The sequence below is a fragment of the Uloborus diversus genome, chromosome 7 (assembly GCF_026930045.1).
Source record: "Uloborus diversus isolate 005 chromosome 7, Udiv.v.3.1, whole genome shotgun sequence".
Taxonomy (NCBI): domain Eukaryota; kingdom Metazoa; phylum Arthropoda; class Arachnida; order Araneae; family Uloboridae; genus Uloborus; species Uloborus diversus.
The window spans coordinates 137901743-137926970 of record NC_072737.1 but is presented as its reverse complement, the minus strand read 5'-3'; the positions used below and the strand labels follow the sequence as shown (position 1 = coordinate 137926970).

General features: G+C 32.9%; 1 protein-coding gene across 1 annotated transcript in view; it reads right to left on the bottom strand.

Moving 5' to 3' along the window:
• The window catches only part of LOC129225995 (peroxisomal carnitine O-octanoyltransferase-like), a 42044-nt gene extending 22252 nt beyond the window's left edge, over positions 1 to 19792 (bottom strand). The window contains exons 1-9 of the mRNA XM_054860569.1: positions 19729 to 19792; positions 19562 to 19631; positions 17215 to 17359; positions 16093 to 16217; positions 9699 to 9877; positions 7364 to 7488; positions 5357 to 5565; positions 2887 to 3000; positions 1426 to 1527 (exon numbers count right to left, since the gene is read on the bottom strand). Coding sequence (XP_054716544.1) covers positions 1426 to 1527; positions 2887 to 3000; positions 5357 to 5565; positions 7364 to 7488; positions 9699 to 9877; positions 16093 to 16217; positions 17215 to 17359; positions 19562 to 19576 — 1014 coding nt within the window. The 5' untranslated portion in view covers positions 19577 to 19631; positions 19729 to 19792. The remainder of the gene's footprint in view (positions 1 to 1425; positions 1528 to 2886; positions 3001 to 5356; positions 5566 to 7363; positions 7489 to 9698; positions 9878 to 16092; positions 16218 to 17214; positions 17360 to 19561; positions 19632 to 19728) is intronic.
• Positions 19793 to 25228: the final 5436 nt, after the last annotated feature.

Genomic DNA, 25228 nt, shown 5'->3' with positions numbered 1-25228 from the left:
CTATTTGAATTTTAAGGTATCATTTCAGAAGCCAATTTGTAACCCCCCCCCCCCCCACCATTGCAAAAAGGAAGGGGAAATAAGTTTTAAAAATGTGTATCAGTGTGTCTTTTTGTGGCATTGTAGCTCCTAAACAGATAACCGATTTTGATAGTTCATTTTTCGTTCAAAAGGTGACTTGATCGAAAGTGTTCTTAGATTGGCTTCGTTTTGGTAGAACTTTAATTATAGGGGATATTAATTAAAAACCGACTTAACGTTTTTCACAATTAGGGTAGTAAAAATTTAGCCCTACGATAAAAATGTTGACCCTAATTGAAAGAACGCAGTTTTCTGCATTTGATATTAATTTTAAACTTCCAACTTATATACAGTAGGAGCTATAATCTTATTAAGTAAATCTTAAATGCAATTCTAAGCCTTTATACGCGTGATTGGTAGTGATTTCATAGTCAGAAGATAGGGAGAAAAGGTTCAATGATTTAAAATTTTTACCTGCTGTCAGTTCATATTTGTTAACAAATGTGTAATCTGACCCCCAAAATTCATCTTAATATGAGGTCGGCTCTCTGGAACATGTTTTGACTTTTTAATTTTTAATTTAATATTAGTTTTTGTTATTGATTTGGGGTTTCTGTTATTCTTCATTTTTGTTTTTCTCGGCATAATTCCAAAAAAGTGAGACTAAATTCTCTATTTACTGTTTGTAAAGGTGTTCTCGGCTCGGTATTTCGTCGGTCGGAGTAAGTTCGGTAGAATGGGTCAGCGCTGCATTTATGCTGAAATAAAATGCGAAAAATTATTTCTAGCCTGTCCAGTAGCAGCCTTACACTCTTGCTCCTGTATTCTACATCTAGCTAGAAATAATTTTTCACATTCCATCTAAGCATTAAGCAGCGCTGGTCCATTCCTTCCAACTCTCCCTCAATTTTAACGGAGATTTCTTTAAAGAGTAAATCATAGTCTTGAGTATATTTTTGCCGCAGTTGACATTTTTTGAAGAAACTGCCATTATGCTGACGGGAATACCTTTCGTAACAAATTTTACACTTGGATAGTTGAATTGGGAAAAAAAATGAGATCCATATCCGTGGATCTTGACACTAATGATCCGTATCCGCGGATCTACTTTTTTAACGATCCGGCACATCACTAGTCTGAATTACGCACATTTTGATTGGACAACTGTTACATTACTATTACAAACAACTTTACAGAACACTTTAAAACATATTTATTTTTTAACTAACATGAAATTAGTGGAACAGCAAATTAGCTTTTACTTATTTCAAGACATTTAGACTAACACATTATTTTTTCTGCAAAATAATTAGATAAAATATCCTCCAATTTAAATTATTAAAACAGGAAACATTTCATCACTTGTGAATGAAATAGTTACCATGTGAAGACATAGTTACTTACATCTGATATCAGCCCAAACATACCATTCTTGAACATGAGATTTGAAACAGATTTATCTGCCCAACGATTATTGACATCCCCAGCAAGTGTTTCTTTTACAATCTACACAAAGAAAAAATAAAATTGATAAAAATAAATTGTTCTATTCCACTTATGTTTATTATACACTGTTATTACTTTTCACATCTTCTGATCTCTATGAACCGAGCTTTTCCAATACAGAAATATATTGCCTAGTGTAGCTTATCTCAGTGCTCATCAAGGCATAGTGAAGTTAGAAGCTTAGCAGTACAATTGGAATATTTCTCTTGGATGTGTTTTGGTTCACATTAATCCTATATTCCAAAGCTTAGCAACAGGATTTGAAAATATAAATGTATAAGGAGTAGGAGGTAATGCTCCAGCAGAAAGTTGAGTAATAGATTTTATTTAATACTGACTCACCAGTATATGCTGTTTGAAAAGATAGTATCCCAAAAGACTGAGTGAAAATGATAACCGAACGTGAACATGATTTACTTCATTGGGATAATGAAAGCTGATGCTTTGGTCTTCAACTAGATTTAACCTCAGCAGACGTTATGATACTTGGATACGATTTCAACCCTGACTCATTGGATGCTGCTGGTGGCATTAACAGACAATGGCTTTAAGCAATAAGTTACCGCCCCTAAGCCAGGTGTAAGGGGGAACTACATGAAATACATCGACAGCTAAGTTATGACATCCCAAGACTGCAGTTTCGTCCTTCTTAAAGACTCATCAATATAGAATGGTCAATTACTGAGCTGAAGGTAGATGCTCTCTCATTGAAGCTAAAATGAATTTAGCACACCAGCAAGAGTCCGCAACCAATAGCAAAATTACACTTATAAATAGATGGTATAAGTTTAAAAAATTAAGCAGTAAGCCAGCTCAGCAATGGGCAATATACCGACAGCCTGGTTATGACATTCAAAGACTGCAGTTTTGTGCATAATACAGTCTTAACCCTGGCTTAAGGGGTCAACTTTATGCTTTATGCCTAAGGTTTTGGCTTCAATTTACAAGTTTAACCACACTATTGCTTGTGGACTCTCACCGATGCACTAAATTCATTTTAATCAACTTTTGGTAATCTCTGCTTCAATGAGAGAACATCAGCATCCTGTTCAGTTATTGACTGTACCGGACTAATGATACCATAACAAGGACGAAACTGCAGTCTCTGGATGTCAAAGCGGGTTTGCTGGTATATTGCATGTAGACAATCTTATATTCAAACAGACCTTTAAGCTGTAGGACAAATTGAACAAAATTAAATTGAAAAATGCTCAAATAATATCATATTACACAATTTCAAAGAATTATTTAATCCCATGGGAAGCACATGCAAATTTATTTGAGAACAAGGAACACAAAAAAAAAAAAAAAAAAATGAGGATTCAGGCAACGAGTTAGAGAAAATAACTTAAACCTTACTTCGGTTAATGAGTAGGGTTCCTCATCATCTAAAACAATGACACATAATGCTGTATCAATAGTTTCCATATGCATTTCATTTTCTGGATTTATCTGCAACAACCATTCTCTATTCTGCAAAAACGAAATACATACATGAGCTAAAGGCAAGCAGATGAAAATAAACAATGCTCAGTTAGTTATAGCATCTACACAATATGAATATTTCATGTTGTGTAAATACTATAATGTACATTTGTGAGTGCATATATTTCTTTTAGTATTATAGAATGGATTCTGCAATAGTCAAACCATTAAAAATACTACAAAAAAAAATTAGATAAACACAATAATGAACTTTACTTCCCCCCCCCCTTTAAGATATGAACCTAATAATAAAGAACTCGGATAGAAATCACAGACTAATATTTACTGATAATATTTAAAACAAAGAACAATTTACATTAAAAGCAAATAGAGGAACTTTCACAATTCTCATAGTTACCATACAATATTTAGATTAATTTTCTTTTAAATTTCCATTTTTTTCTTCAATTAAAGAAAAGGGGTTTAGATTTCAACAGTGACGTAAATAGAAAACATTTATATACACTGAACTTCTGAGCAGTTTAAACATCACCAGATATTCTGGTTTAGGAAAATTAATGTTTTGGGAGCAACTAGTAAAATGGTTTTGGGATGCAACCTTTCTTCAAATTAGGGATTGTGTTGCTGCCAATGGACTATTACACAAACTATTTTTTTTCTCTTTGTAAAGTGAATATAATTTCAAGTCAAATTGTCTATCTACAGAAAACCAAATTTTCCTCATTAAAAATATATACAGGGTTAATATTTGATTACTGGTGTCTCCAATTTTTCATGAAAAACCAAACATGAACAGCAAGGATAATCAGGAGTGCAACATACATCAAAAGAGAGGAAGATTCAAAATTTTGCATGTCTAATTTCAGAAACATAAATAGAATACTGGTCTTAAAATTAACACCAAAACATAAAACTGTAATTACAGATTTATTAATCAATAAAAATTTAAATAATAAATTATGAGTTGAGAAGTACAACAATAAAAAAAAAATCCGATATGCAGAAGGCCAGAGTCAACATTTGAACATTTGTGTGTGTGTTTCGTCTTACTGTATTTATAAGTGATGATGATCATTAAAGTTAATTGAGTATTAATCTACATACAAAAGGGCTATGAAACATTTGTTAATGTAAAAAGTTAAAAAATATGAATTACTAAATTATTAGAAGCCTGTTATCAACATTTTTTTAACCAGCACACAAAGAGAGTTAGTGACAATGAAAGCACAAAATATAAAAGACTACTCTTAGATGATTAGATAATTTTTTCTCTCTCATAATTTAAATGCTTAAAAGTAAAAGTTTTTGATCAATATTTCATACTTTCAAATTTCTGATTTAAATTTACAATTTTTGAAAATTAGTCTATGGAACTGCAGTTTAAAAAATGTACAGCATTATAAAATTGTAAATTAAGAAATGGTAAACAGCCACAGACTTATTTTTTTGTAAATACTATCTCTTTTGATATTCTTGCTAAAACATGGGAAACTTGACACCCATTTTTGGATCAGATTTTGGAGCAAATTCTATCTCTGTATAAACTTGAAACCAACCTCTAATTTACAAATTCTTACAAGATCTTACAAATAGCGTACCAGTCCCGAAATCTCCTTTATTGCAAAACTATTTAATTTTTTAAACCCACGATTTATGAACACTTTTCGTGTCCCAAACAGATCATAAAATTGTGTGCAACAGCAGTATACTTAGGTTCAAAATACCAAAGCCTTTTTTATCAATAGCATTTGTACATTATTAAGGTACAGTAAACCTGTAAAGTTGACCACCCTTGTAAGTTGACTGTTATTTTCAGGCACAGAATTAGATCTATACCATATAATTCAACCTCTATAAGTTGAACACTAAAGTAGTGCACCGAAAGTGGTCAACTTACACAGGTTTCACTGTATTATATAATACTAAAAATTATAGCAGAAAAAGCTACAAAAAGTAATGTAATTAAAAAGAGAAAAAAAAATGTGACGCAAAAATAATTGATGACTACTCAACTCATTCATGTCATTAAACAAATTTAAATACCAATTAATATAACTCTCAGAGTGCAATTTTATCCATAATTCAAATGAATATCCACTTATTCTGTCAGGGGGAAGTTCATTTGCAATATTTTCAATAACTAGCACAAAATAATACTTGTTGCAAACTATAAATTCGCTCAAAATACAGTGAAACCTGTGTAAGTTGACCAGTTGCGGTGCACTACTTTAGTGGTCAACTTATAGAGGTTGAATTATTAGGTATAGATCCAATTCTATGCCCAAAAATAGTGGTGGAATTAGACAGGTGGTCAACTTACAAGGCTGGTCAACTTTACAGGTTTTACTGTATAGCATGTATAGAAATTTACTGTACATTACACCTTCGCCCAGGTTGTTCTGTCATCCGTAGTTAAGGCACCAACTGATGATCCAGGCCCATTTTCTTCACACCAGCTTTTTATCCTTTGAAACTGAAGCTTTAACTCAGGAGGTATTAAAATATCACCATATTCATCAACTGCATCAAAAGCAAATATATGTCCACGATGCAAAGTTACAACATGTGTAGGAGCTGAAGGCTCTTGAGATTCTAGCAAATAAAATAAAGTATATTAAGTATGTTTAGGGGATAAAAGAAAATAACTGTACAGCATGATAACGTTACAGCATGATAACGTGCAACATTTTACAACAATTAAAAGCAAAATTTTTGAAACCTGTACTTAATATTTATCCCTATAAAATATTGAAAACTGAAAATTTTTAAGCTTAAGAACATTATGTATGCAAATGATTTTTAAGTTTGCAATAGATCGGTGAAGAAAATAAAATCAGTTTTAATTAGGAACATGAAGTTTCAAAACAAGAATATTTTCTTAATTGCACTGAAAAGTAAAATATGAAATCTCATTACCCTGAATTTTTGAATAGTACCAAACAATTTATACAAATTTTCTTATTAAAAAAAAAATCCAGTGCTTTTTCTTTTCTTAAAATTATCAAACATTTCAGCTCTTTAAAAAAAAAATTAAACTCTTTAAAACTTTCAGATCTAAGTTCAGCATTATTTTTCTTAATGTGAATTTAAAATTACTAATGTAGATTTAAAAATAATCTACAATGGACAGAACAGTTTTTCAAACAATTTAACAGAGAAACGTTTAATGTTATGCTGATTTCAAACTGAAGCATGAATTTTACACAGAAATAATTTTATAGTGATATATGAATGCAAGAAATGCAAAGCATTAAAAATTGGGCATAAAACAGTAAAATAAATCTGGATCTACATTATTCTTAATAGTGTCACTAGAAAATGCAACTCATTGTAACTGATAAAAATCCACAGTTTTAAAGCACAAATTTTAAGATAATTGTCCACAAGTGTTTTGGAGTTAGAAGGAAAGACAAAAATAAATTAATAAATATAAATAAATACATTATAACCCCGATAAAGATTCAAGGGACTGAAAAATGTTATCGTTAATCAAAGATATTGTTAAATTGAGGAGCATAGACATTCAATGTATGCAAATTTCGACCAGCGAAATGTACCCATAAATTGAGAAAATTGTTAAATCCAATATAGTTAAACCAAAGTTATACTGTAAATAAAAAAGAAAAAAAGAAAGAAAAAAGGTTAAAAAGAAAATTAAAAATTAATTTGAATTTTGACATCTGGAATTCAAATTATGTTTTTCGCAATCACGAGTGTGTGTGCATGTAGGCGTGTGTGTTTGTGTATGTGTGCAGGTATGAGTGTGTGGGTAGTTGTGTGTATGAGTGTTTGTGGTAGGGGGGAAATGTGTATGTGTGTGTAGGCATATGTGTTTGTGTATATGTGCAGGCATGAGTGTGTGGGTTGGGTGTAGGTGTGTGCCTGTGTAGGTGTCTGTATGTATGCGTGTCGTGTGTGTGTGTGTGTGTGTGTATGTATGTGTTTGTTTGTATGTGCTTGTATGTATGCGTGTAAGTGCAGGATATTGACGCAACTTGGAGATGGCTTTCGCTAGAGGAGCAGCATCGTGAGTAGCCGGTCGACAGTGATGCTGCAGAGGGTGCTGGCGAGAAAATAAAATCATAGCACATCAAAACAGTCAAATGAAAGCAATAAGCAATCGTGATTGCTTTAAAAAAAAGTATTTTAGAAATTTTGATTAAATCAGAATTTACAAAAAAACTCTGCTACTATTAATGGTTCCTAAAATAAAATACAACTTAAGTAAAACTAATTTAACTCAATAATTGATCTTATCACTTTCCTCACATAGTTTTTGTTGAGTTTTCAATGCTCCTTGACACTTGAATACATCCCCCTACCCCTCTTTTTGTTTAGAGCATGAAATACAAATACACATAGAAAAAATATATACATTTAAGTAAGATACCTGTGTGAAAAAAGCATTCCAGCTTATCAATAATTTCTCCAGGAACTCGAACAGTATTAAAATATCGATGAAATTGATGCATGGACCATGGAACATTGTGTGATGAATGAGGTTTTAAACGCTCCCTAAGGGGGAAAAACAATTGCATGGTGTTTCTAATTTAAATAAACATTGCAAAGAAAACCACAAAAAGTACAAGAAAGACAAATGTTTCCTGATAACATCAAAATCTATGCTTTTCATATTGTCGTCTTAGAATAACAGTAAGACATTTGCACATAGCCTACGGCTGCTCCGAGGTGAAGATATATATATTATTCAAAAAAGATCAACTGCTATAAGCCAAATATTATTACACTCCTGATTACGTAAAAACCTATGCTTTTCATATTGTCGCCTCAGAAAACAGTAAGATATTTGCACATAGCCTTCTGTTTTCCCGAGGCATTGATATTATTCAAAAAAGATCAACTGCTATAAGTCAAGTATTATTACGCTCCTGATTACGCAAAAACCTATGCTTTTCATATTGTCGCCTCAGAAAACAGTAAGATATTCGCACATAGCCTTCTGTTTTCCCGAGGCATTGATATTATTAAAAAAAGATCAACTGCTTTGAGCCAAATATTATTACGCTCCTGATTACGCAAAAACCTACGCTTTTCATATTGTCGCCTCAAAAAACAGTAAGATATTTGCACATAGCCTTCTGTTTTCCCGAGGCATTGATATTATTAAAAAAAGATCAACTGCTATGAGTCAAATATTATTACGCTCCTGATTACGCAAAAACCTACGCTTTTCATATTGTCGCCTCAGAAAACAGTAAGATATTTGCACATAGCCTTCTGTTTTCCTGAGGCATTGATGTTATTCAAAAGATCAGCTGCTATATGATCAATAATAGTATTTTTAATGGCAAGGACAACCATTTTACAAATAAATGATGCTCAACTGCTTCCTAGTGTAGGAAGAGACCAATCATCTAACTGCATTTAAACTTTCTTTAGAAAATAGTGTGCTTACTCTTTCTTAAAAAAGTAACTTCTAACTCTTAATTTAAAAAAAATAAACACTTTTAAAACCAAAATTCTTAATGTATTTTATCACAAATCTTTCCGAATTCAGGATTTTGCAAATATTAATGGACATACTAAGATGAAAGGATAAATTTTAGGAGAAAAGTGTGTACTCTTTTATAAACGGCAAAAGCCAAAAAAGCCTGGATAATGGCAGAGCTTTTCCATTACAGGTATTTCAGGGCTCATTTTCAACATTTTCTGCCGAACTGGTCAAAATCATAGCTAGACAGTCAGAGCAAAGCACTTATTTCCTCGTCAAACATTGCCAAAATGAATGTTGCTGAAATTTAAAATTCAATGTTTAATTTTTAAAGAAAGCAATCTAAAAAATAAGATTTATAAATCATGTAAGATGAAAAGAGTGCACCAAAAAATGAACTAAGTCATTAAATATATAACATTTGGGCAGAAGCAGGGCTGTGGAGTCGGAGGGAAAATGACAGACTATAGAAATTTTAGAATCTTGACTCCAAATAAGTCCGACTCCAACCAGGGCCCGATTAAGATATCTGAGAGTACCCAGTATTAAATATTCAAAATTTACAAGCTCTCCAAATACTGGCAAAGTTGCGGACTTTGAGGGAAAATGAGACTCAGACACCTTTGCCCCAAAATCTATCCTACTATGCAGCTCTGGTCAGGAAATCTATAGCTGGGGCAAACTTAACCTGTCAGCATCATAATGCTGTGATTAGGATTTGCAAAACCTTTACAATGCTGCCAGGTCAGGTTAGCCTCAACGATATGTAACTGTTGAATCTGTTTTAGGACTAACGTATTTTTGAATCTTTCTCTCTGCTGTATTTTTCCATAAACTATTAGACCTGTTTCAGCCTCGCAATTTCAAGGAGAATGTTCATAAAACCTATGAGTTGCATGGGTGCCCATATGCAAAATTTTCAGGGGGGGGGGGGGGGGCTCAGATATTTTCCCCGTGGTTTAGCAGGATATTTTCCGCATAGAAAGTGTATAGATTAGAGTTATTAAAGTTTGACATTTTTAATGACTTATTCATTAATAGCTGAGAAGAAATGTTTTTACATTTTTGCAAAGAAAAAAGTACTAAAAGCAAGGAAATTCTCATTTCAAAAGGGAGCTTGAGCTTTCACTTGCCCCCCCCCCCCCACACCGTATGGAGGTCCATGATGAACTGAGAGTAAATGCATAAGAATTTGGGGAAAAGGAGGTCGTATTTAACTCAATATTGGCTGAAGTTTTTAAATGAGTTAAAAATTACACGCTTTGCAACTTACTCTCTCAACAATTTCCAGAATTGTAACTGATAGTGCATATATAAAGCAGCTCTTTCAAGTTGAGAACCAGAAACTGGACTCCATAGCCCATCTGTATTTGTAAATCCAGCCATACTGCAAAGTGGTAATAATGAACTTCTTTGAGATAAGTAAGCAATATCTTCCCACCATTTTTCTAGCTAAAAGAAAACTTAAAAAATTAGAAAAGTCAATGAGATTCCAAATTTGTATTCATCAATAAAAATAAAGCTTTAAAATACGACTCCACAATCCTCTCAATCTCTACATGCCATGACATGATATTTACAGGAACAAAATGAAGTAAATGAAAATGATAATATTGCTAGGCTGAATGGCTAGTTATAAGCACCCAAACAGTAATGGGCAGGTTTCGCTTGTTTGTCAATATTAAGTTTGTAATTGATATTCCAAGAACCAGAGCTGTGGATACATAAAAAGTAGTCGAAAACTTTGTACTGCATAGTGAATAAAATATGACAACGTATATAAAGTACAAATTCAACATGAAAAAAGGTTAAAAAACTAGCAAACAGCTGTTTCGGCACTCTAAAATACAAGTGCCATCATCAGTGCAATTAAAAACGAAGACAGGTTCAACCCGACTAAAACACAGTCGAGGCGAACATTGGAATGAGAGACGAGTTGTAAAAGATATGAGAGCAGTACCGGAAACAATGACGTCAAGGTTACGTCAGAGCTACAGAGGACAGTTGCACTCAGGAGAAAACGTCACGGACAAAAAATAAATCAAATAACAGACTTCCAAACATTAGGAAAAGGGGGAGTGCTAGACAAATCATTGACGATTAAATTTTGTCTAGCACTCTTCCTAATGTTTGGAAGTCTGTTATTTGATTTATTTTTGTCCGTGACGTTTTCTCCTGAGTGCAACTGTCCTCTGTAGTTCTGACGTAACCTTGACGCCATCGTTTCCGGTACTGCTCTCATATCTTTTACAACTCGTCTCTCATTCCAATGTTCGCCTCGACTGTGTTTTAGTCGGGTTGAACCTGTCTTCGTTTTTAATTGCACTGATGATGGCACTTGTATTTTAGAGTGCCGAAACAGCTGTTTGCTAGTTTTTTAACCTTTTTTCATGTTGAATTTGTACTTTATATACGTTGTCATATTTTATTCACAGAGCTGTGGAGTCAGAGGAAAAACGATCGACTCTGATTTAAAGAATTTTAGATCCCTTGACTCCTGGACTTCTTTACCCCAAAATCAGTCCAACTCCCACAGCACTGGCAGCAGAGGCATGCGCACGGGGATCACCAGGGGTACTGCAATACCCCTATTAGTTTAAAAAAAAAAAAACAACGAGGTTGAAAGTCCAGAGCACCGTAATGTTCTGCTGTAATGCGCAGGTGACTGAAATTAAACTGAGGTGGTTGTGGGTGGCTGACTGGCAAGCAAGCTTTTTCTAACCAACTTCTACATCACACTCAACTTTCATCATTTTTTTCGTCTTGTATATGAATTTTGTTCATGTTATGATAGTCTTAAAAAATTGTGTTTTCAAGAAACGGTGCAGCAGAGAGGAAGAACTTTTATGGTTCGTAAAATCAAGTCAGGTCCTAAATGTTGACTCTTCAAATGGATTTTTGCCCCCCTTTTTACACAAATGAAGTTCATAACATTTCAACACTTAGTAAGAATATCAAGGAATATCATGCTTTTCATGAAAGAAAAATTAAGAAGCTTGTGTGAAAGATTCTCAGTGGCGTACCTATGGGATTTAGCATTCCTGGTGAATTTTAAGGATAGAAATTAATTAATGGAAATAATATTAGCAATTCATTATGAAACATTAGAATCTAATCGTAAGTAAAATATTTTCGCAAAAGTAGGAGGATCCCTCTCTCCCGCCAAAGTCGGATTTTTACTAGGAAAAACTGGTTTTTACCAGGACATGGGCCTTTAACCCTTGTTTATTTGTTGGCAGGCAGTGATTTACTATTTTTACTAATAACCCTCTACATAACTAATATTATTGTTTACTACTATGTATTTATTAGTATGAATATATTATTACACATTAGCAAATAACAATTGGACCATTTGATAAGTAATAAAAGGACGGCTAGTTTAAAAAATTCTACGTAAATACAGGGAAAGGGGTCAGGACAAGTTTTGTGATTTTCATTACACAAAACTTGTACTTTTACTGCAGACTGTTAAGAGGACACTAAGATTTAACCTGGTTAATTCATATTTTGTCTCAGAAGAATCAAATAATTGCATTTATTTTACTGTGTGAATAGTTCAAAGATCATATTTTTAAAAAATTAATTATTTAAATAAATTACAGAAAAAACAAATACAGTTGGACCCTGATTTAACGAATTCACCGGGACCGAAAATTGTGTATGTCAAATCGGGGGTATTTGTAATATTGGGGTGGGAAAAATATTGGAAAAAAAATCATTTACCCTTACCCAAAACCCCTGATAAGCAACTGCGCAAAATATCCATCGTTAGAAATTGTACCCTTTTATTCAGCATTCCACGACTTATTACACACTAGTTAATTTGAAAATTTAAACTATTGAGTAATAGAAGTTTGAGAATTTCCTTGAGATTTGACTGTAAATAGTTCTCTTTCGACTTTATAAAGAGACGAAAATTCTATCTTTTGCAGTCTGCTGCATGAGATATGTTTTTACAGTTTCCAGGCCGTGTAAAACATTTGAAAAAGTAAGTTTTAATGGGTGTTTCTCTATTGCTTTCTGCATTAGAATCACTATTCATTGGTTGCCCCCTTACCCATCAAAAATTGCTGATTCCAAGAAAAGTCCTTTTCTGCTCAATATAAATGTAAGATTTGGAAAACAATCCAATATTTCCTAACTCAAATTAACAAAAAAAAATTTTTGGCTGTTAAATAATTCGTTATTTCGGGGTGTATTATTTGGTACATAGGGGGTTTTGCCTTCATTTTAGTCGTCGGAAAAAGAAAAATTCGCTAAATCGCGAAATTCGTTAAATAGAGGTTTGTTAAATCGGGGTCCGGCTGTATTTTTTAAGCATGAGAACTTTTATAATAATGCGTTTATTGTGAGTTAATACAGTACTTCAAAAATACATATATACAGTATAACCCCTTCTAATGGACACCCCTCCAATGCGGACAAATTTTAATTCCCCCGATTCCAAGGCAAATAACATTAATAAACCTGTCCTGCTGACACCTCTATCACGGACAAAATTTGTCCTATTAGTGTCCTCATTAGAGGGTTTTACGGTACAGATGTGATATACCCCCCCCCCCCCCATTTGGCGACATCCGATTTTTTGCACAAAATTGAAATATTTTTCTCGCCAATGAGGCGATAAATTTTTAAGCATGGCATCCCTGGTGAAACTAACCTGTGGTTGGCAACGCGAAGGCAAACTTGTTCGAACTTGTTTACTTGGGTTCTTTACTTGGTTTTACGCAGGAGAGATACGTGTTGTTTTGTGCAATATACCTTACAGGAATGCTTATTTTGTGTTAGTTTAGATTCAGTAGTTGTGTTTTGAAGTAAAAACATTAGAAAATGCCAGTTTCTTCAAACTTGAAGGTTAATTAAAAGTTAACTCCAACGTGGTGTGTATCTGTAACGTGCCATTGTCATATGATGTATTGTTTTAGACTGAGTGTGAATATTTATACCATATAAAAAGGTAAGTTCTTTATTTTAGAATTCAAAAAAAAAAACCTCTCACTTCCAAAATTCTTTGTTTTTACAAATCCTTGAGGGGTTCTTGTAGTTTTTAACTTTATTTTTACTGTATGTAAATTAATTTTACAGAAATAGTACGGTTATTTTGTTCTAAAAGTTAATTCTTATCGATGCCACGAATTATTTAGACATTCTATTAACGTGCCTCCTTTAGGTACTGAATTTTATGTTAACAATTGAAAGTTCTTTCGGTTGTACTCTTAAAAATGCTGAATTTTATTAATAAATCTGCACAATAATGGTGCATATTTCACACTTAAAACTGTGTCATTATTGTACACTGAACGGAAGGAGCCACCCTTGGGTGTCTCCATGAAAATATACATAACTGTGACCATACTCCGACTGTAATGTATATTAACAGTCGGAGGGATAACGGACCGAGCGGAGCGAGGTCCTGGCGAGCCAGAGGTCTCATAGTACTTTCGTAATGAGACAGAGGCAGGGCCGGCGAGCCGAGGTCTCATTACGAAAGTACTATGAGACCGAGGGCTCGTATCCCGGAGAAATGATGAAAAAAAAATTAATGCATTAATTTCGACTTGTAATTAATACAATTATTTATTTCATTGTATTTTAATATGTTTACAAAAAACCCCGGCCCTGTACATTTTTGAAGCATATATTCGTGATGTTTTTTGTTGTGCTTTTATGTTGTTTTTATATATATTGTGTTCTCAAGTGCTTTGATCATGTTTTTTTATCTGATTTTTTCCTGTTGGCGCTAAAAAAGCATCGCTAAGAACGATGTATGACATATGTCGTCATACATCGTTTTCTTGGCGACGCTTTCTTGGCGCCAACAGGAAAAAGTCGCCAAGGGTGGGGTATATCACATCAGTTCCGGTTTTACTGTATTATTAAGTCATAAGAACATTGAGAACATTGTTTAGTTTTTGCTAAAAGCTGGCAATATTTTTCATTTGTTCTTCAGTAAATACAATTATAAAAACATAGGTACAAAATTTTTTTAGAGCAAATCCCCCTCCCCCCTTAAATTGCTCATGCATGCAAAATCGGCTAAATCAATTTAAAATTCACATTGAATCACCACCAAGTTTAAAACTGCTGCACATTTTAGACCCCCCCCCCCCCAGGTCCAAATCTCATTTTAAAATGTGAGGATCTAAAGTTAGATCGCTATTGTAAATTAGGTAATGACTCGGAATAAACGAGTAGGTACTACCGCTGAAAATTTATTTCAATATAAATAAAAATGGAACCGCTTATGTCTACAGCCTTAAGCATGAACAGCTTTAGCCTTACCTTACTTTTAGAAACAAATGCATATGCACAGAAATGGCAGAAACAATAAAAAATACTATGGATTTTTTTCCCTATAAGGTGGTTAAAATCCATGGAGAAAACAGGTTTTTCCTCAATTTAGCTCCAGGCTAAATTTGGACTGGAGCTAACTAGTCAGCCAGTAAACTGATCAGAAATCCCCCCTCCCCCCAAAAAAAAACTTGACATTGAAAACCCAACTAAAGCTGCTGGTTTTAGGCTATTCCACAAAACTAATTCGTGATTTATATTCAGAAAACTATTCATTTTTATGAGAGACATCAAAACAATTATTCAACAAGAAAAAATGTTGAAAAGGGAAAGTAAAACTAACAATTATTTTGTTACCAAGAAGAGTAAAGAAATGTATTAAAAGTAAAGATTACCACCCTAAGCTTACTCTCTTTATTAAAAATTCAGTACTGACTGTTTTGGATTACGAGGAACCTTTTTGTCAGTGCACCCCAATGCAAGCTTCACAGAAGCTCACACATCATTTGTGTGGGGTTCCCTGCAATCCTACAAGTAGTGCATGCAATTTAATTTGAAACTGTGCAACATTATCTGGTGTACAAATAAATTTTAAAGGATTTTAAAGAGATAGCGTCACAAGTATTAAATCGAAACCAACAATGTTGCAACTAACTTAATTTTACTGCCTCATCGTTAGGCTTTCATTTTCAGTAGGTGACATAATATAAGGAGAGGCATGACAAGATAATTTTGAAACATGATAATGTTTGGCAGCATGTTGCGTAGCCGGTCAAAACATACCTTGATACGCTGAAATGGGAAGTCCTACAGTCCTACCCAACCTGCCATATAGCCTGGACTTTGCCCCTTCAGACTACTATTTGTTTTTGTCGATAACACATGCTCTTGAGGATCAGCACTTCCTCTCTTTTAAAAAAGTCCAAAAACTGGAAGGATTCATGGATTGCATTAAAAGATGCATCGTTTTTTCGAAATGGCCTCCAAAAATTTCCAGAAAAATGGGAAAAGATAGTGGCCAACAAAGGACAATGCTTCGAAAAATATTCATGAAACCATTTTTTCACAATAAAACGTCAAACTTGAAAAAAAAAAAAAAAACCTTTAAAACTTATTTGTACACCAGATATTTTTTTATAATAAAACTCATACTGATCACAACTATAAAGAGAATTGAAAGTCAAATATTGGCAATGAAGGAAATTTATTAATATAATTTTAATAAAACATGCAAGAAACCAAACACCTAACTTTAAAGAAAAAAAAAACCTTTTGCAGCATAATGCCAATTAGTATGACATAATAGCCATAACAGGTCCCTTTGTAGAAAAAAACAACAGAAAAACTTTCAGACATTAATCAAACATCATTACCCAATTTCTGTGGTGTTTAGATCTTTCCATTAACTTAACATGTAACTCTTTTCCAATACCATGTTCAAAATCATTGACAACTCTTCTAGTATGTTCAAGCTCTTCTTCAGAAGCAAATGATTTCACTAAAAAAAAAGTAATTCAAGAAATAATTAGGTAATGTCTCTGAAATTCAACTCTGACAGTCTAGTTTTAAAAAAAAATTGCTTAGAGTACAGAATGTTCCATTTCATGTGTACATTTAATGTGTAGTATGCACAACTGAATTTACACATTACAACAAGAAAAGCAAAACATTAAAAAATGTAAACACAAAAAGTCCCCTTATTAGGTTGAGAAAGCTTGAAGTTTGAAGTTGAAAATGGTTTTCTTTTTTACTCAGAAAAATTTCAGTTTTAACTATATTCAGTAAAAAATTAAAAATATATCTCAGTACTATCTGAAAAAAAAAAAAGAAAAACTTTTATTTTTTAAATAACTATTATATTTTTTCAAATTTTGAATCAAATATAACATTTTGTTTCACCAGTGATAAAAATATTGGGAGCCTGCATTATTATTCTTGATTGAGTAAAATTATAAGTAAAAATATTAGGTTTTGGGTAGGATATTTAGCATTTCCCACAGTAGGTGCAGAAATTTTTTTTTTAATGTTGTTTGAATTTTCAGACTAAAACTGAAAAATGTGACTAACTGCTGAAGTAACTCCAGGCAACCTGTAATAGTCTGCATACAAGTGTGTCATCAAAATTCATAACGTACTCCAGAAAATCCAAATTAACTCAGTAATAGATTTTATTTTTCCCCTATTTTTCTTTTTTTCTTTTCTTTTTTTTTTTTTTTTGCAAGAAATTTGGAATTACATAGAGAAAAATCAAAGCTATTCATTAATGATTTCTTGAGAACAACACATAACCTGAAACAAACTTTTTCCAAAAGCAAAATTAACAGGAAAAAATTATTAATTTGGGTATTAATTAAAAGTGGACAGGATAAACATTGAATAAAGGAGATGAAATCAGGATGCAGAAAGTACTTAATTCTTCATATGCTACAGAAAACAGAAAATGGAATTAAATTGAAAAATAACAAAAATAAAATTTTTAATGATAAAAGCATTACCTGAGTCTAAGTATTTTTCTAAAGTTTGTTTTAAAGATGGAACTGGAAGGCTTGGCAACAATTCATCATGAGCAAATGTCTTGTCCGAATTTGAGACATACATAGAATTCCGCATTGGTAATGCTAGAGGGTCCTTCACCTGGCTCTATAAAAAAACAAAAGTCATTGCTATGTATAAGCAATATAAATCAAGAAAGATTAAAAGGTTAAAAACATGTTACATTTAATGTTGAATGCTTTGTGTTTCACAGGTTATAAGAAGAAATCTTGCCAACTCTTTAAAAACCCATGAATTATACAAAAGCATTGGCTTGTAAATTCTTACTTATACAGTCAGACCTCTATATATCGAAGTAGCAAATTGCCAGAAAAAAAATTGATGTATAGAGATTTGGCTACACAGAAACAATCTTAGTTTATCAAAAAATCTCTTTACACATTAAAATTAAAGCAAAATTTCATGAATAAAACCCAATTTCTAATTTATATGACTGAGCATCAGATTAAATAAAAGTTAATCAGCGAAAAATTAAATGCGAAACATTTACTGAGCACTGCATTGTTTCTAAAAAACCAACTGTAATGTCATTTCATGTTTTTGAGTGGAAGTTTTTTGTAAGTTTCAGTACTTTTATAATGGCATTCTGATTTCTCATAATAGCAGGCACTCTGCTTGCAAATACTAAGTTTTCCAGAAATAACATTTTTGCACCTTCACTCATCTTCATTTTTCAACAATTCAACTTGATTCAAAACATTATGGGATTTTCGTTTTGACAAAGTGAGAGAAAAGTAAAAAATTAATCTACTTAATTTGAATAATTTTCACTGAAGCTAAAAAGACTAGGAATGATAATCAACAGACAAAAGTGATAACTTGAAATTTATTTTACTGTATTATTGGTTACAACTAAGATTTGAAATAAATTAGAAGGAATTTCAGAGCTCCAGAATGGAACAACTACCTATCCACACATCCCTCAACCCCACATAACTCTAGTTTCGTAGCAACCTTTAGTGAACATAATTTTCCCCCTAACCTTCATTTTTCATGAGAGTAACAGTCTAAAGTGGAAAAAAAATCTACGAATGTCTCAAAAAAAATTTCGATATATAGTAGACCCTAGGGGTCTACGTTCCTCGGAAATGCTGCGTAAATCAAAACCGCGTAAATTAAGACTCCCCCTGCGTCGCTAGTATTCAAAGGGGTACACACCGCTGGCTGATTTTTGGAATGTTTTATAGGGCAGTCTATTCTCATGCTATGAATAAAAGCTTACTAATTATGAACCTAAAACTGGGATAATAAAAAATGACATAAGTAGATAAAATTTGAACATTTCTCTTCCGAGATGTAAGCAGATTGGGTGCAACAGATTACTAAGGATCCACACATGGACTTCTAGGAGCAGGAACATGCACAGGTGGGGGGTGACACCTGGTGGCTGGGACCAGAGGCTAAAGGGGGCCCAATATTTTTTAAACTAGGCATGAAATATAGGGGTTAACAATAAGGAGGGGGGCCGGAAAAATCATTTGTGACAAGCTCAAAATCTCGGTGCATGCCCCTGTCTAGGAGAACAACTGCATTAAAATTTCGGAGACTGTCTGGACTGTCTTTGTTTTAATTTAGACATATACATGGACAAGCCAAAACAAACTCCTATAGAAGCATCAACTTCTCACAAATGAAATTGTGAATTTTTATGACAATCGAATTAAGTTAAGAAAATGCCAAGTTCATTTGATCTCCAACAAAAACAATTTCTAATAATGTACATCGAAACAAAGGACTTTCATTTACATATGTTTTTAAGATAATAAACATAACATTATCATATATAGAATATATATATTCTATAACCATATAGTATCATAACATTAAATGTTAAGATAATAACCATAACATATATTTTACTTTCTTTGATACAAATCCGACGACATAACTTAAAAATAACGTTGCACACATTTTCAGAGAAAAATTATACTAATTAGCTTAGATAATAGTTGGGCTTGATTAAGTTAGTAAAACTTCATAAACATCAGAGCAAAAATAACTAATCTATATCATATTATATAAGAATATTACAAAGAATACTAATATTATTGCTAAATTCATGCAGCACTACCTCAAAAAGTAGTTATAAGTATAAAAGATAAAGCATGTAATGGATATACTATCCAACAAAAATCTCTTAACAGAAAATTTAAGTACATGAAGAGACTAATTTTTGGAACCACATTAGTCAGTATCAATTCTATTAACACATAATTCTACAAGATAGATTAAATAAAACAGCACTTTTTATAACTTTAAAAAAAGTACTACTCAAATAAAAGGGAATACCTGAGCCGCAGACATGATGCAAAATTTTTCTTTAACAACTTCTATTTAAAACAAAATCCATACGGGTTATCTAATGAGAGAAGAACATTTCGTGAATTATTTAGCTTCGAACACGTTTTTAGGCACTTTTATTTCTTACGGAAGAAAAGCAGAGAACTATTGTTTACTTTTTGCGAACAACCGAACAGCTGACGAATAACTCCTACTGATGAGACACACAACGGACTGAAAGCTGAAGCAACGATGTATGTGGGGGAAAAGTGGAAATCCTTTGACACCGCCTCCCGCGTTCGACTGCAGCGCCACTGACACATGAAGCTATCATTTGGTGAAATCTCCATATTTTCCCAACAGACCTGATCAAATTAATTATGCATAACTCTTCAATACAGGTGTCGGCAGAATCATTTGTAAGGGGTGCACCTACATGGGAATCATTCTTTTAAAATGTGTTTTTTTTTTTAAGTTTTTTCCAATACTATTTTTCTTTCTTTGTTTCAGAATTTTTTGAATTTTGTGTATCAATTTACTTATTTTAATTCTTAAATTATTTTCTTATTGTTTATTCATTTATCTTCAAGCGAATTCTGAATAGTATTTTCAACCTTCTTAAATTTCTCTGATCACAATATTTTTGTGATTTTGCCCTTGTCTTAAAATAAATTTAATTTCATTAATTTAATTTTTTTTTGCAATATTAATTCTTCTAATATTAAAACAAAATTGAACAAAAATTACTTTTAAAAATTAATTTAATTTTAATTTGGTGGCTTACTTTGTAGTCCTTGTTTCTTTTTTAAATCATTTTTATTTCATGATTAAATGCCAAGGGGTGTGAGAATACACTAATTTTCAGCCCCTACTGTCGCTCGTGGACGAAAAATGATATTACAAATTTTCGTGGCGTAACTTTGATTTTTTTTTTTTTTTTTTTGTATTTCGTAATTTGTCCCTGCTTAATCAATTAAATTTTATTTTTAAAAGTCAGGGTGTGAACGTGCACCTCCCCCCTCCCTCCCGAGAACTTATGAATATAAAAATGAGATTAATGTTTGTCGTAATGAACTTTGTAGTTTAAATATTTTGTGATTCGTTTTTTCATTCAAATGAATTTAGTTTTTCTTATTTAATATTAATTAAGATTTTTTTTTCGGAAAAAGCATTAAATAATCATTGTTTTTTAAACTTAATTTTATTTCATTTTTGTGAAAGCAAGGGGAAAAAATCCCCCCCCCCCTTGCAGCCCTTGCCGGCGCTTATGAACGGGAGATGAATATTTTTCAACATTGATTTTAAAATATTAGATTTTCTCTCTCAAGGTCGTGGTTAAGGGGAAAGCACCTCCCCCAGATTGGTGCATACCGCATACCTAGGAGATGTCCGAGTAGTGTTAGAGGAGGGTAGTATAGAGTAGACATTGTTTTCTCGGCATCGATACTGTGCTAGCAGGGAAACAACTTTTACAGAATTTATATATTTTCATTCTGTCTGGTGGGGGAAAGTGGTCAATGGGGTAAAGTGGTCATAATTCAAATAAATGGCTATAGCTTGGAAATTAATGTTCGAATAAATGTGAAAATTTTATTTTAGGGTGGTGCATTTATAAACTATATTTTGAATACAAAATTTTACAACTGGAAAAATTTTATTTCGTAAAAAAAAAATATTTTGTGTAAATATGAAAATTCTTAAAATCTAAACACCATTTTTAACTTCCTTGGGAAATTTTGTTTGTTAGAATTATGAACAGATTGACTGCACAGGAAGCTTCCTTTATGTCTCAAGAACTCTTACTCATTAGCAGTTAGCTGAATCTATTTTGAATAATTTATTAGAACAATTTAAGTAAGATGGGGTAAAGTGGTCATAATATTAGGCTTAACGAATATTGTTCTTCTAAAGTTACTAAATCTTTAAGTATAAGGCAGATATAAATTAAATATTAATTTCACTTAATATGTATTGTTTTTACAATGAACAGCGTTAAATATACGAGTATATGCGTATGTATACGCATATACTCGTGTAGGCACGTATATATACGTATTCACATAAATGCACCAATAAACACATATTTGGGTACTTGCAAGTATTTTTTATCTATACAGATATACATTCGACTATACACGTATATTCCCGCTTATATGCTCGTATATATACGAACAATTATATACTCAGGGAGACACGTATATACGCGTACGTACTCGAGTAGACACTTGCATACAATGTATACAGGGTGAGTCTAAACTCTTGGTCAAATTATTAAAAGGTGTTAGATGGGAGGATAAGAAGGAAGAATCATAAGAAACATCCAGATTCAAACTCAAGGCTGACGCGCTACATGCACGCAAAGCCAGAAACTGATGGAAGCAAAACATGTCACAAATTAATTATACAAAGACACTTTTACACAACATTTTAGGTTTTAAGAAAATTTTAAAGTTATTGATGAAATTTGCGGCCGGCAGCTGTAATACATGCATCGCAATCACTCTGTTGCAATTACGAGACTTTTGAAAAACTTTCATCAGTCGCTGCACCTTCGTTGCATGCGTGTATTAGAACTGCTACAGGCCGTAATTTTTAACAACTGTTCTAAATATGTCTTAAAAACTAAAATGTCGGGTAAAATCATCTTTGTGTAACAAATTTGTGACCTCTTTTGCTAACGTCAGTTTCTGACATTTTGTGCATGTAGCGCGTCAGCGACCATAAGTTCCTTATGATTCTTTGCTTCTTATCCTCCCCTTTCACAGACCACTTTTTCATGCAAAAAATCTTGGATTCATTCTGTAAGCATGGATGTATATTAGCGGATATACTCGTGGATATACGTGGATACATGTACTGGTGTATATACGTAAATGCACATATATACGTCTAACAGGTATATAATCACGTTTACGTGTAAACATACGAATATACTCGTGCTTTCCTATATATTTACGTGAGTAGACACGTACAAACACGCACTGGATATATCCACGAATTAACTCATGTATGCTCGTATAAGTATGTGTGTACACTTATATATGCGTATATACGTCGACTGTACACGTATATACTCAGGTATGTGTCTTGTTTCATATTTTTATATCAGTATCTAGATATCAGTAATGCACAACAGCAAATTTTCAAACTTAACAACTTTTATTAAAATGGTAAGAATCGAATCGCACTACACGTGCATGTTACAATAACGAGCATGGCAAGTAAGCAAGCGTTGCCAATCATGAATACAAAACATATGTTACATCCCCCCTTGTACATCAAGTGTAATAATCTTTCAAATAAGAAGGTTTTTTCGATACACGCCCAGATCTTGTCCGCACAATTTGATTATTATTATTTGATAATGTGAAATTTGGGTTATTGTTGGTTCGATTTAAGTTCAAAGAAATTATGCTCTCATTAGGTGAATTTTCATCAATATCAAAATCTATATGAGAGTTAAAATTATAATTAACATTTGATGGTATTAAATGTTTTCTGTTCCTCGTGAGAACCTTGTTAGAGGCAGTTCTTATTTTGTATGATCTTGGGTTTTTCCCATAAGCAATGACTTTTCCTGGCTCCCATGTTTTCTTAAGGAAGTTTTTAACAAATACCTTCTCATTTAACTTCAATATCCTGAGTGGTTTTGCTGATTTATCATAATAAAACTTTTGTTTTATTTGTCGCTGCTTTAAGCCATCACCAATATCTTTAAAGATTTCTGGATTTAATCGCTTATTACAGATGGGAAGCTTAGTTCTTAACCTGCGATTGAACATCATTTGGGCTGGGGATAACCCTATGCCTGCTATTGGAGTGTTTCGGTATTCTAACAATGCCACAAGAGGACTTTTACTACCTTCATAGGCCTTTTTGAATAAGGCTTTAGCAATCCCAACCCCTTTTTCTGCCATACCATTGCTTTGTGAGTGATATGGGCTGCTGAATGAAATTGTTATGTCCCACTCTTGACAGAATTTCTTAAATTCCCAGCAGTTGAAAGGGCTATTATCACACACATTTGCTTCAGGAATACCAAACCTGGTCAATACCCTTTCCAATACTTTAAGAATGTTCCCAGCTGATTTACTTTTCAGTTCTTCAACTTCAATCCATTTGGAGAAATAGTCGGTTATGACAAGATAATTAATGTTTCGAAAATACATGATATCCATCCCAATTCTTTGAAAAGCTCGGTCAGGTATTTCATGGGGTCGTAATGGTTCCTTAGTTTGATCTTTACGAAATTTAGCACATATTACACAGTTCTCTACAGTTCTTTCAATGTCTTTTGAAATGCCTGGCCAGTATACGATCTCTCGTGCCCGACTTTTACACTTTTCAATACCCATGTGAGCTTCATGGATAAGTGTGAGCATTTCAGATCTAAGTATTTTTGGGACTTCTATTTTATTATTTAAGAATAACAAATCATGATCTAGATACAATTCATTTTTTAATTTGTCGTATTTCCTTAAATTGAAGGGAATTTTCTTTTTGTTGGGCCACCCCTGTTTACAAAAACTAATGATAACTTTCAGTTCATCATCCACCTCCAATGCTTTTTTAAACTGTTCTTTTCTACTGTCACTCATTGGTAAGCATTTAGAAATAGAGTGTACAGTATGCAACATGTCAGGATCATCAAGTACCTGATCTTTAATAAATGCTCTAGACAATGCATCTGCCAAAACCATGTCTTTTCCTGGCAAGTAATTGATAACTAAGTTGTATTTTAGTAATTATAAAACCATTTTTTGTAAGCGAGTGGTGATTTTATTAAGAGGTTTTCTTATGATTGAGGTTAATGGTTTGTGATCACTTTGCATTTGAGCCTTATGCCCGTAAATAAAGTTATGATATTTCTCACAAGCAAAAACTATTGCTAAGAGCTCTTTTTCTATCTGGGCGTAGTTTTTCTCACATTCGGTTAGACTTCTAGAGGCAAAGGATACTGGCTGCCCTTCCTGCAGCAAACATACTCCTAGCCCATCCTTCGAGCTATCACACTGAATTGTGATTTCTTTAGAGCTACTAAATACTCTTAAGACTGGGGCTGTACTGATTAGTTTTTTAATACAATTAAATGCCTCTTCCTGTTCAAATGACCATTGGAACTCAGATTTATCCTTCAACAGTTCCCTCAAGGGTGCAGTAATCCTTGACACATTAGGGATAAATTTTGATAAAAAATTTACCATGCCCAAAAGTCTCCTTATATCTTTTTTACAGGTAGGCTTTTCTAATTCATTGATGGCTCTCACATGCGATTCATCAGGCTTTACTCCTTTTTCCGAAATTATTAACCATATATATTTGGCCTCATCAACTCGGAATTGAAATTTTTCAGGATTAAATTTAACGTTATGAGATTTGGCTCTCTCTAATACTTTAATTAATGTGCTGTCATGATCTTGTTTGTCAGTTCCAGCAATTATTATATCATCAAAGTAGATTTGAACACCTTTTATATCACCAAAGAGTTTTTGATTTTGTTTTTGGAAGACTTCTGGAGCCGAAGCAATACCAAAAGGAAGTCTTTTAAATTTAAACCGTCCAAAAGGAGAGTTAAATGTGCATAGATCCGAGCTTTTGCTATCCAATGGGATTTGCCAAAAACCCTCTTTAAGATCTAGCACAGAAAAATATTTCTTTCCCTCTAATTGACTAACT